This window comes from Trachurus japonicus, chromosome 16 (genome assembly GCF_045865225.1).
Source record: "Trachurus japonicus isolate A0001 chromosome 16, Traja_1.0".
Taxonomy (NCBI): Eukaryota; Metazoa; Chordata; class Actinopteri; order Carangiformes; family Carangidae; genus Trachurus; species Trachurus japonicus.
Window position 1 is genome coordinate 21,140,235 of NC_140922.1, and position 14,150 is coordinate 21,154,384.

Sequence of the window (14,150 nt, forward strand, 5' to 3'; positions counted from 1 at the left end):
TACTGCAGATGTTACAGTATAATATGGCAACAGTTTGTTTTGGAATATTTGCTCATTAGGAAAAAGTATTTATCAGCTTTTTAATTTGTGTATTGAATTATGTTTAAAATAAGTTATGTTTTGTGAGACTGATATATTGAGTTTAGTGTAATTTCTCTGTCATCATTACAGTAGTTTTGGGTCAAATCCCATTTAGATTTGTTATGGGAGAATAATAGCAGTCAAAATTTGAGAGAAACTTTGATGTTAAATATGCAAATATCTTGAACATCAGATTATGGCTTGACTCATGTTACCTTTTTTATTATTAGTTACATAGAAGTTATGTTTGATACGAAAATGAGATTTAGATAAATGTTACACAAACTTATTTAAAACTGTGAAATCACACTGTAAAGACCTCCTGGCAGGAACAGCAGCTAAATTAAGTGTCATCATGTAAAAATGTTTCTGACCATCACCAGAGAGAAAACTACTATGTGACTGTAATTTAACCAGAGAACCACAAGGTGTCGCTGTCTTACCTCTGTTAGTCTACGTTCACTGTGGGATAAAATGTTTTGAATCAGGAATGTTTTTGTCAGTTTTAAAAATGGCCAAATGTAGCAAGTAACTGCACCTTGTCTGTCACTGACCTGGTTACCATGTGAATGTTAGATCACCAGATCGTGATTCTTTTGTACTTTTTCTCCATTAAAGCATTTTGAAATAAAGAGCAAGATTTAAAGGCGTTTTTTATTTTAAATAGATAGATAGATAGATAGATAGATAGATAGATAGATAGATAGATAGATAGATAGATAGATAGATAGATAGATAGATAGATAGATTAGTTCAATAAGACTGTTGAGCATGCTAAAAAATACACATTTCAAATAGTTTTAACTAACAAAAACCATCATTGTTACGGACTATTATATGTTTAGTTTAGTTTAGGTTATTAGTTTAATAAGGGACAATGTGCAATGACATTAATCATTTAAAGGGAAAAAAAAGGAAAAGATGGTTGCACCATTTAGCTCCCAGCTAATTCTGTAGTCCCTATCCAAGACTAATTATTGTGCTGTTCACTGCAGTGTGTTTATGAGGTGTTTTGCCACAGTGTTATATAGCTATACAGTATATTGGCCTATTATTATTATTATAGCTATAGTTTCTTATCTTCTTTTTCTTTTAATGGGCCTATCCACCTACATGTACATCTTTGCATGGACATACAAAAATCCATGCTAGTCCCTAACCTCTTGCTGTGACTTTACAGCAACGTTAGTTATCATAAGACAGTATTGTTTGCTATATTATCCACAAAACGTGATGAAATCATTATAGCATACAGTCAGAAGTTGTTGGGCAGACCTACACCGCCTTCACCTGTGGTGCATTGGACCTGAACACCGTGCCCCCCCCCCCCCTTTCAGCACCACTAGAGGTCCCTGCATCCCAGTTTGGCCGCCACTGGTAGCCTGCTCATTAATTTTGGGCTGACACGATCACCACCGCCCCCTCCTGCCACGCCACACCAGCCCCGGCATCGCATCGTCTCTCCCAGGCTGTCGCATCACCGAGCGGGGAGGGGCCCCGGTTCCCCACTATTGGCTGGTACAGTGTTACCGTCAGCTTTACGGTAGGGCCACGGCCGGAGAGGATGTAGCTGCGTGAACGGTGGTCTTTTCATCTCGCTGAAGCGCAGACTCTGCGGGCTTTCAACATGATTTTAAGAGGACTTTAGCGGGATTTTCCTTTTCTTTTTTCTTATTCCCTACCAGACATTCTCTGAAGCTGGTTAAACCGAAAAGAGATGCGCCCAGTTAAACGCGGATACATTGTCCGGGCTACGCGAGGGGAGGAGAGGAGCATGTAACCGGGAGAAACGCACTGGCAGCGGCGGCGGCGGCGGCACCACCTGACACTTCTGCCTCTCTCAACTGAGTATTTTAGGCTTCTCGATGCGTTGACTGAACTCTGGTCATTGGTTTGGCTTTTATCTCCAGCAAAATGAGCGAGGAAGTGTCAGAGGTCCCCAAAGAGCTTCTGGGTAAGAGCAGACACGGATCATTTGTAGCCATGTGTCCAGACAGGAACAATCACTGATAACTGCCTCCAACATGATTTCCTCTCAGGAGCTCACAGGCTGCAAGTGCTGCATGCTGTTCACAAGTTGTTGTTTTTTTGTGTGCAGAAACCTTATTGTAGCCCCATGCCATTATGTTGTATTCCTGTAATGCAGCTAACCATGTGCTGGGACACAATAGTAGTGTTATTGTCTTAGGGATGTTACTAATATCCAACCATTATCCCCATAGGCCCAGTTTTTATTGTGATAAGTAGTAGGCTACCCTTGATATTGGAGGAGCAAATCACATTTATTATTACATTTCCCCAAACAGGCAGTAATTAGTTCTGCACAAATCTTCACTAAGACTGTAAAAGCTTCAGCTGCAGCAAAGCCTGTAGCTGTGTCCATGCAGTGCTGCTGTTACTAACCAAGGTGCATTAAATATAAGCCTTCATTAGGGGGAAAAGACAAATAGTTCAGATGTGAGTGGTCAGCCTTGTCATCCCCCAGCACATAACTTACGGGATTAATCCCCCCCTCCTCCTCCTTAGTCAGCATTGGTCCCTCCAAGTCTCTCCCTTGGAGTTTGAAGCCTCACCAGCCTGGTCCTGTTGGATAAAGTCTGCCATGTGTCTCTTGAATTCTTGTATTTGAGCTGATCCTGGACAAAGCTTACAGTCCTACAGGCTGTTTGGCTGAAGCTTGGGGTCTCTTTGTTTGGCAGTGTAGCTCAGTTTTTGACACCTCGGTGCAATGTTGAACTCACGCAAGCACTACTTTCCTCTTCATCTCTCACATACAAACCTGTATCTTCCTTCAGTCCCCCCCCCCCTGTAAGAGACATAAAGACGGTGCATACAAGAGATGAGACTCGGAAAATGTTGCTAGGTCACACAGTCACTTGACCAGACATGTATTTACTTCCTGAGTCACTGAATTTTTCTGCCATTTTAGTCCATCAAAGTATCTGTGGGTCTTTTATATCCTTGCACACTCATGCAGCTCTCATGTGTTTCTGTGTTATCCAGCCTGCTTCTATTGCAGTTAGGAGCATGTCAGGTTGATATGGAAATTTCATCCTCTTGAAATCAGAGTATCGTGCTTAAAGACCTCTTTACATCCAGCTGTCCCTTTTTTAAGCAGCTTTGAGGTGTTCAAATCATCTTATATCATATGCTGCACATTTTCTATCAGCCTGTTCCAGAAATGTAATTTAAGCTACACAGTATTTGCACACTGATTTCTGTGATGACTGTTTTCAATGTGCTGTGCATTATGCAGTCTGACGTGTTTGGTCTCATTAGACATTCTGGGATCTGAATTTAAAATGACTAACCCACCGCTGAATCTGTTTATAGGCGAGTGTGGTAAGGACTTCTGTCTTCCACCTGAGTATTCTGTCCTCTGAAAAGTATTTTGGATATGCACATCTTTTGTATGGCTTTGTAAAGACAATCTGGGTCCAAGGAGCTCATTGGTAGAGCTTTGCAGTGTCTTTAGCTCATATGATATAAATGATCAAGCACAGAATATATTTTTCCCGTTATAGGAAGACCTTTTATGAGACCAGAAATACAGATTTTTCTCTCGTGGCTCAGCTTCCATGTAGGCGTCAAGTGAGCAAGTTTTCCATCTTCATCCTCCGTCTGAGAATTTCCCTGTCTCTAGCTGACTCATTTACCAAACACTGCACACTTAACCTATGTAATTTGTTTTGGCATGATCCTATTGTCATGTGGTGTTGTTGGGATGGGGATATAACCAGCCATTGTCTATCATTCATTCACTGGTGCTGGTGATTCACCATCAGGCAGTAAACAAACAGACAAAAACATTGACGTAACAGAACATTGAGGTGCACACATTCAGATATTGTACTGCTAAAACGAATATATCTCAGAAACATTTTCCATTAGGTAACAAAACAAAGACAGAGTTGGTTTTCTCTTCCCTAATGGTCAACTACAGTAGTTTATGTCTGTGTGAGATTAATTAAAGTTAAAGAGACCTTTGAGTCAAAGAGTGTCAGACAGAGGAAGAGCACAACTGATACTGCTGACAGTTCACTTATCACTGTGAGGCTGTGCGTTCATGTCATTGAGCTCGGACTTGCTCAGAATAACAAATGAACAAGGAGATGCAAAGGGGTCAGGTACTGATGTATTGTTAACAGGACAGAATAACAAATGAACAAGGAGATGCAAAGGGGTCAAGTACTGATGTATTGTTAACAGGACAGAATAACAAAACAGACAAAGGCAGTTCCTGAACTTTCCTGTGATTTATAATGATTCAATTTATCTTTATGGTTAACCTTATTTGATATCTCTTGTTTTATCCATTGACTATGATAAATCATGACTCACGAGTTGTTTCTGATCGAACACCTTCAAAATGTCTGTCACATAATCCCCTCTGAAGTGATATCTAATGTCTGGTGTCTGACATCCTCAACACACAAATCTCCATTTAAGGGAAAGTGACTTTATGGGCTTGTGAATTGTTTGTTTAAGCTTTTACAAGCCCAAAGGTCTCCCAGCCCTACTCATGAGTCCTCACTGAAATGCAACCTTGTGTGACCCTGTGCACACACCTCAACCTCCCAATATGAACCACAGAGCAGCTGGCTAGTAAAATGTTAATGTGTTTTAATGTATTACCAGATGAAATTCTGTCTTGAACTTTGTCTGTGCTTGGTCCTGGATGGAAAAGGTTCCTGTCAGAATCTCATTTATAACTTTTCTACTCATTTGTTCACCCAGGCTCATTAAAACATCCATTTTGTGCAGAGTCCCACTGCTGACGTCACTGTAACTTATCTGGTATCTGGACTAGAGTTAAAAAAAAAAAAAATGCTGGACATTTTCAGTGGAGTGTCCTCAGCAAAGCTCCGGGGTGGCAGATGAACCATTTTGCACTTTGCCTAATTATTAGTTTTACTTTGATCTGATGATGGTGGTTGGAGGAAGCCTCTGGGTGAGGATGCATGCATGCCAGCACAGATGTACACACATAATATCTCTCTGTCTCAGCCACATGTGCACACACAGGCTGTATCAGCTGCTGTGTGCTGGGTGAATGAGAGGCGTGGAGCGGTGGCTGACCCAGTTCTGCTCTCTAAGCCAGTTCTTCGGCTGCGGACGTTTCTATGGGTGTGAACAATCGATCTGAGCAGCCGAACACACACTCAGGATAATGTTCATTTAAGTCTATGGTGTATACATACTTTAGATTTGAGTCCAATTGTATATTATTGATTGATCTTTGGATTATTTGGATTTGATTGTTTAGTAATGATAAAGCAAATAATAAAGTAATAATGTAGCCGAAGAAAATAAGAAACATGGCTAAAAGCTGTGCCATGCTAGCAGCTTTACTTCAGCACAGTGATTTGAGCTATAATGCAGCCAAAACCAGCATGCTAACATGCTCACAATGACAAATTCTACCAAGTTAATGCAAAGCTGATATGTTTAAAATTCTCATCATTTTAGTTAACAGTGTTGCCATGCCCACATTCACCATCTTGCAGAACTGAGGCGAATGGCAATGCCATCCATTTCCATTATAATTCCTGGCTATCCATCCATGAGTTGCTGACATGTTTTCCCCAAATGTCACCTCATAGTGGCACTATAGGAAGTCGGGGAATCACCAAAGTCTGTAGGATCCATCCTCAGGGGATAATACATTTTTCTAGAAAATACCTTTGGGATGCATCCAATAGCTGTTGAGGTATTTTAGTTCAGACCAACATGGTGGAACAACAGACAAAGCAATTGAGCAGCATTGCCCTCCCAGGAGCCATCCTGATTGGCCAAAAGCATCCATCACAGGCTCCCACAGCCTATTTTCAAATGATATGTTTTTTTTTACAGATACAGTACAAAACTCAAAAATATTATTGATGTGCAACAGAGAAAAGCACCAACTCTTCATATTTTAGAGGCTGGATCAAAAGAGCAAATCTTTGGCATTTTTGCCTGATAAACGATCATAATTGTTATTGACTAATTCAGTGTTGAGCCAAGAGTGTTAGCATTATTACAGATAAATATTTATACAATGACATGTGCATGGGATTTTTCAGTTTACTCTTGCCACTGACTGTGGAACTGGTGACAATTTCACATCTCATCCCTCAGAAGAGAGACTCTTGATGTGCAAATTAAATGGAAACTAGAGGAAAGATCTTTCCTCCTGTGGCGTGTTACAATTGGGCTTGATACATTTTTTATAAAATATGTTATTTCTAATCAGCAGATATGGGGTATTAGCCCCCCTGAGGCAGAGGAGCAGTGATTTGTGCTCTGCTGAAAAAGTCAAAATGTTGAAAATCAGACTTGACTTGAGCTTTTGATTTGGATTGAATCTGTCTTAGGAGTGTGTGGGAAAGAAGAAAAATGCTTTTGTAATGTATTATGAATTACTTTGTCTTTGCCTCACTTGAAATTCTGTTTTTGTGTTTTTTTTCTCTAATTAAACCACTGTCAAAAATCATTTTCAATTCAATGCACGTATGCCTTCAATCTCATAGATAAGTTTAAATATCTCCTCATTTGATCCTCTCCTCTTTTTTCTCTGTGTAGAGAGTGTGAGGGATGCATTGGGGAGGAAGGTGAAGCTGTCGCTGAGGAAGAGAGTCAAACTGGAGATCAAAGGAGACAAGACGGAGAACAGAGTCTTGGTGAGTCAACGTGTGCTGCTCTAAAGCTACTTTTTCATTAAGAGGAGTAAAACCATTCTCTTTCTTTCCCTTACGGGTTTTCTCTGTGTCTGAAATGTGCGGACGGTTCTCACTTAAAAACGTCAAAACCTTCACCACTTTGCAGGCATCCATTTCACCGCTCTGGGGTAATTTCCAAAAAAACAAAGTTAGAAACAGTGCTGCAGCATTGCAGTTTTGGGAACGTTTCAAAACAATTTCCTGAAAGCATCATTATTTACACTGGCTTTAGAGGGATTGGCATGATCTGTCCTGCAGAGAGGTTTTCTCTCACACTTGAATCTTTGCTCATTCATAAGACAGATTTGTAAATGATTGCTTGTATGCTCGCCAAAGATTTCAACAATCTTCTGCAAATTGCACAAGAAAGTGTTGCACAAGATCTAAAGGATTAATGAATATATCACTCTTTGATGAATCAGACTCAGTTGTGAAAGTAGTGGACTTCCACAGTTGGCCACAACTTTTGCACCATTTCTTTTGAGCTACTTTTTGTTGGCAAATTTGCACCATTAAAACTACTGTATGCCAAATTAGCTATTGGTAGTTCATGATTGCAGTGTACCTCAGGGGGTGTGCATGTGACTATCAATGTAATACTGAAGAAAAAGTTAAAATGTGATGAGTCTCAGGCAGGTTGCTTAGAGAAAAGGGAAAAAAAGTGGATTAATTGGCGCTTATTCACATAATGGAAATAAGAGATCATCTTCAGAAAATGTAAGCCACATATGTGTATTATACCTTAATTTTTAGATTTGAATTGGTTTTGGCTATAGGAATATGATTTTGAGACACACTGCAGCAAGTGCAAGTGGAAGTGTTTTCATACTCACGGTAATACTTTTATACTGTAGTCTGCCTACACTGACATGGCTGCTGCTGCCGGCCTGCCGCCCACAGTTTGAAAACCTCTGGGTCATGCTGTCATTTCCAAAGGTCTTTGCCACAGTGAACAATAATAGCCCCAGCTAAAGTTAAACACTCTGACGCAGGGCTGAGGTAATTCATTCATCATGTCACACCTGTGACTGTGCACCCCCATCGGCCCCTCAGTCAGTCTATTGAACAGGTAGAAATAGCAGCTCAGACCATTAACTTTTGCCCACGGAGCCAGTAAGCCCACAGAACGCTAAATAATTAATACCTGGTAGATCATTAAACATGCATATTGGACCTTTCTGGGCTTAAAAAGGCAAAGGAGCCGAGATTAGAACAGCTCCCTCAGTAAATCAGTGTCAGAGTAGGGTCCATAAAAGTTTGTGGTTGTATCAGAAAGCTTTCAGTCACTGTGAACAATGTTTAATATGTGTGGCTTTGGGTTGAAATGGCTGGAGCCTTTTAGTTATACAACTCTCAGTGGAATGAGAAGCTTTTAGTCATACAACTCTGTGTGGACTCAACAAAGAAGTTAGGAAGTTTAAAAGCTTTGTGAGGAAAACCAGAGGAGGTTTGTCCTAGCATGTGTTATTGTCACATATTAACTCAGCTAACAGCCAGATCCCCTGGGCATGACGGCGCTTATATTACTTTTTAAAAGACCCGAACATCCAGGATTCCAGACACTTGTAGTTACTGCGGGAACTTAAATGACACAAGAGCCGTCTGGGGACACAGGCAGAGAAATGAACAGATTCACTATCACATCTCCCGCTCTTGCTAAATGATCTGGGACCACGCTGTGGTGGAAGCAGCGGGAGGGAAAGGGGGAGTTTCTGTGATGGGAAATTACACTTGTCAGTTTATGTAATTTTATCATTAATAGGAGACACATCAGTACCTCTGAAATCTGGACCCACCAGCGTTTTATCAGCAAGGAATATGGGCATGGAGTATGAGAATGACAGCCAAATTCATTTAAAGCTCTATATTCAGGGATTTTTTTCCATAGAGATTCTAGTTTATTTCAATATCATGCGAGAAAGCATTCATTTTGAAGTGATTAGATTTATTTTTTCCCTTGTTGGAACCAGTGCCGAATCTATTCAATCCAAATTTCTTAAACAAAATTGCAAAAAACTATTATTTTACAATCTAGTCCCATTCAGTCAAGTTCTCAGTTTGAGGCTGACTCTTTGGCGTGTGACTATGACAACAATGTCAGCACGTGGGAGGTGGAGACAGAGTCTAGTAGTGCCCCAACACACGTACACTGAACAATGTAAAGAAGTGGGAGTCGGTGCTGGGAAGTGAGGAATTCCAGTGGAGTGGTTCTGGTATTTCATCCAGACGCAGAGCATGAGAATGACTCTGTGAGTTTGTATCAACGCTCTGCTTGACCGGACTGAACAAATAAACCAGTGTTTGTAGCACTGCAGAGAAACCGACCCAGAGGAACTGATTATGGAGGAAGTGGCTCTGAGGGAAAACAAACATGTCATGGAATTTCAGCCCGTGAGTGTTGTAGTATCTCTAATGTTGGACGTGATGAAAGAGCAGTGTATTTACAGGTTGCATTAAGAGATCGGATGTTGTAATCAAATTAAATCTGGATTGAAATAGAAGTCTTCAGTTTTTGTGGAGAAACGTACATGATGCAGCAAAATATTAACATCCCACTGGGATACCAATCCTGACAGGGCAGCAGTCTCACTTTATTTTATTTTCATAATGAAAAATGAGAATTAAACAGTATACATCTGACATTAACAAAAAAAAGATTAGTGGATTTGGTAACAGAACAAGCATGAAATAACCACAGTAAACAGGATTACAATAACAACATAGGCGTTACAAAAATGTGATTATGCAGGGAATGAAATCACAGTTGAGTGTGTCAGTCAGTCAGAAGGTGAAATAGAGTAAAAGTGGGTGCTTGTACATGTTTGTGTAGAGAGTGAGACAATGAGGGCGGGCAGATTGTGTCTGATCTTTTTAGCAGCTGAAAGCAGTATCAGCAGTCTGTCAGACGCTCGGCCACTTTGTCGTGTCTGTGTGACTAAGCAGAGGAAAAGTGACTGCTTCAACTGATTGATTAATTCTGCCGTGTGCTCACCTGTGGGTGTGATATGTAAACCCTGAACCTCAGACGATGTGTCTGTGTTGAAACACAGTGGAGATGTCAATCAGAGCTTGTTTTGTTTCACCAGTCCAGACCCATGACATCTTACAGCAATAAAAACTGCTCTGAAGTTGTATTTATCAGACAGAAAACATGGAGGTAGTCAAGATGTCATATAAAATTTCATGTCAAGTTTGACATAGTGTTGTGCTCCATGAAGGGTGTATGTTGTTTGAAATCACTGTGTAATCAATTGTAACTATATAATGAATAGAAAGCGTCTGCCATTGTTAAACTTCCAGCAGTCTGAAGCATAAGCTGTGTGAGAATGTCTGTCCCAATGTTGTATTACCAAGTATAAATCGCCTCAAATGTCAAACACACAGGCAATCCATCTTCGCTGAGACTTACAGTCCACATTTGATTGTTCTTTGTTGACATTTATTGAGCTTTCCCTGTCAGGCTGCTGCAGCCATGTACACTACAGAGCTGGATTCACCTCAGACAATGCATGACATCCATCTATAGTAGAAAGTAAACAGATAATGAAGGGAGAAATATGGTTATTTCAGCTATCAATTCACCACTCTGTCAAATACGCACAAGGCTTTCCCCCCTTTTTCCCCGCCTAACTTCACTCAGAGTGGGAGTGGAGCACTACAGTGCCCCGGGCATCTCTTAAGCACACTAAAGCTTGATAGATACAGTCATCTCCCTCCTTTGAAGACGGAAGGATGAAGGAGGTAGAGATAATAACATCAGTCCATCAAACAAACCCCGGGGAAGAGGAGAGTGGAATGGAGGGAGGATGGGACCGAGAGGGAGAGGAAAATGGGCAATGAGACACTCGGTACAGGACAGAGGGCACGGAGGCAACAAGGAAAAACAGAAGAATCATTAAGGACAACAGCTGTGAGCTGTGAAACTCTCACAGTGTGTGACAGACAGAGACCATCAGTCACTTTGGACCAGACTGAAATATCTAAACAGCTTTTGGCTGAATTGCCCAAAACCACAGGATAGAGTTTCATGGACCCCAGAGAGTGAATCTAAATTAATCTTTTCTTCTCTCGCAGGGGTTGAACTTTTAGTTTAGTTTTTTTTTTCAGTGCCATATCTCAATAACAAACGGGATGAATCCCATTGACTTCGGCTATCCCAGGGATTTTCCTTTAGACCTTGACCTGTGTTTCTTTGGATTGTGATGCAATTATGACATCTATGATCTCTTCAGTATGAATTTGAATTGTTAGAAAAGAATTACCGTAGTCAATTTATGGTTAAATTGACACAATTCAAAATTTGTCCTATATATTTGGGTTGTGCACAACTAATTACATCTCCATTGGCTGAACTATACATTCTGTTTAGACCTAATAAATAAATGTTAACAGACAAACATGCCAAAATAAGAGAGTAAACATGGTTCACATTTGTGTCTGCTTAACATCACAAAGTCAAAAAAACAAAACAACATTGTTGAACGTGATCCAGATTTTGCAAACCGCACAAATGGAAACCGTCTTGTCTGGTGATGAGGGTGTGAACAGCAGTAGGATTTTCAGTCTGACGGAGCCAATATGAAAGCAGAACAGCTTGACTCCCATGATTCAAGCTGACCTAGAGACCATAGTCCTCTCTGATGTCCTGCCATTAGTAACTCATTGACAAACCCTTGGCTGCCACTGACAACAACAATACTGGAGGGGTGGTGTATGGTCCAACTTCCTCTTGACCTCCTGCTGTAGATAAATGAAACTGTATGTGTGTTTGTCTAAGCCAGAGACCGTCATCCACAGTTTACTACGTTATCTCATTGTTTGCTTAGCTTGTGGCAGTGTGTTAACACAGCAAAGATGACACAGTGGGAAACAAAGCGGCTACACATCAAAACCATTAGATGCAGAGGGACCGATTTTAATCTTATTCCACTGTCACATGACTCTGCAACTAACTAATCAATGAAACTGCAGATATAATCTGTTTTGCAGGTATTTTGTGTCACACAAAATTATGTCCTCTGGGTTTCTATTATCTGATACAGCTTTGTAAAGCATTGTTTATAACAGTCTCACAGGATGTGATGAGAACCATGCAGCCAGTAAGAAACTAAAGAATCCTGAAGCATTTTTACAACACGCCTACAAATATTTAGCAAATTTCTATTATTCATTTCTTTTTTTGACAAGAACAATATGTCTGCTGCCGCTGGTCCTGAGTCGCTTAATAGAAATCGCTGTTTTACTGCCCTCTTTTTTTCCTCTAAAAGACTCTTGCCCAACTTGTCTTTCTCACGATCCTCTTTCATTCCTTTAAACCTACAGGGTCTGTCATTAGGGACACTGAGAAAATAGTGGTGACAAAACTCTGTGCTCCCAGATGATCACCTGTAATGCTCTCCCTTGGGAACCTGCACTCCTCCACTATCTGTCGTTAGAGCTACTAAAAAATCTTGCTTAAAGGCTGCAGAGGAATCCACACTTCAATAGTAGTATGTAGTAGTAGTAGTATAGTATGTTCATAATTAATAATGCAAAATATTCCACATTAATGTTAAAAGTCATACAACAACATAACATGATAGTAGCACCATAGATACTTTTATTGTGTGGAATATTTATGTTGTTTATCTAGGCTATTGTAGTACATTTAAAACCTATAATACAATGCATGGTTGTGTTTTCTTGTGTACAATGAGAGACCGTATCATTACTGTTTCAGCTGAGTGCACTGTACTATAGCGAGCAGTCAGCTTGTCCCTCTGTTGTTGTATCAACTCAATGCATCATGATGCAGAGATGTAGTATTCCTTTTCTTTTCTGTTATTTTGCTACAAGTCCTTCAGTTGGTGTTTGCGTGTAGAGAATCCAGGTCACTTCCCAGCAAAATAAATCTGTTTCTAGTTTTGCTGTAGTTTTTGTGGCTTGGCATTATTTTGTAAACACAATTTGCGCTCAAACTTTTGCTCGGTTGAATGGACATGAACATTGAAAATACTCTTTTTTTATTCTTTTTTTCCCTCCAGAGTTCAGCCTGAGTTCAAACAGCTATAACGTTGTGAGCCACACAATCACTGTGTCTATTAAATACTTAAACCTACTTGAAGGTCCTATGTGTTCTCTATCATAATGCTGTGGTGATTATTAACATAATTGGGGTGACATTCAGAGCTAACCAGGCAGAATAAATGTGTCAAACAGGTCACTATTCCCCTGCTGAGTACACCGCAGTCACTATATAATCCACTAGTTTTGCCCGTAATGGTTTGTGTTTGGTCATAGGGACTTGATTGGACTCTTCAATTTGTTTAAGCATTTTAAGTGTTTTTTCTGGCTTATGATGCTGAAGCAGGTTAAAGTTGAAGTGGAAAATAAACAAAAGCATTAATAAACTATTCAGGTTTGCTCAGACCATAGACAGGCAACAAAACATGACAGATATGTGACACTGATCGTGGTCTCTTTGTCTTCAAGTCTGAATGCTCTAAAAACAGCACATACTCTATATTGAGAAGCTGGAACCAGTGACTGGGAAAAAAGCTCATTAATCACCACTTAATTAATGTTTCAGTTCTGCAAAAGCTGTTACAAACAGCCAACACTACTTCTGAAAACTGAAGATCCTGTGATGAGAAGTTTTGCATGTGGCTTGTGGATCACACTTTATCAAAGGACCATATAGTTTCCAATTCATGTCACGTAGAGCGTGAGAGACTCGGACACATATGCACTCCAGCACAGACAAGGCCCAGTCAGCACTGGTGGGGTTTTCCACCTAGATGCTGTGAGACATCAGTGTCAACTTGCTTCTCCCTTCACACAGATTAAAATATGGATATATTTAAACATTCAGTGTTCCCAGTCTGAAATAATCTCATTAGGTACACTTCCCTGCTTCTTGCCAAACAGAGCGTTGTGTCTTTTCCACATGTATTTATGTTGGATGAGGGAAAGTAAAACACTCTTAGCAGCGATTAGGGTTATAAACAGAAGTCGAATTCAACCCCTTCCCATGTATTGATTTGTGGCAGCTATAGTCACCATTAACCATCGTATATTTATTTTCTATTAATCATTTATGGTCTCTGTCATCTGCTGTGGTGGAGGAGGTGAGGCTGCTTACTCAGTGTACTACACACACACACACACACACACACACACACACACACACACACAATAACTGAAGAATACTGAAGTACTGAAGACAACTATTAGTGAACTTTACAGTGCAGTTAAATATAAAAGTCAAGTATAACTTAATGAACTCACCTGTTCAACAAACAACGGACATTGTGCTGGTTAAGGTAACAGAAAATTGTTAGGAGCTGTCTGATTACAGTTCACCATGAATCTTAAAATATGGCCAACTGT

General features: G+C 40.2%; 1 protein-coding gene across 4 annotated transcripts in view; it reads left to right on the forward strand.

Moving 5' to 3' along the window:
• The first annotated feature begins 1,557 nt into the window (after positions 1-1,557).
• The window catches only part of LOC146972364 (F-actin-uncapping protein LRRC16A-like), a 65,804-nt gene continuing 53,211 nt past the window's right edge, over positions 1,558-14,150 (forward strand). For 2 of the 4 annotated variants that reach the window (XM_085802496.1, XM_085802497.1), the window contains exons 1-2: positions 1,558-2,035; positions 6,646-6,743. In XM_085802496.1, the coding sequence (XP_085658622.1) occupies positions 1,996-2,035; positions 6,646-6,743 (138 nt within the window). In that variant the 5' untranslated portion in view covers positions 1,558-1,995. The remainder of the gene's footprint in view (positions 2,036-6,645; positions 6,744-14,150) is intronic. The other 2 variants (XM_085802498.1, XM_085802499.1) reach the window with 1 other exon arrangement.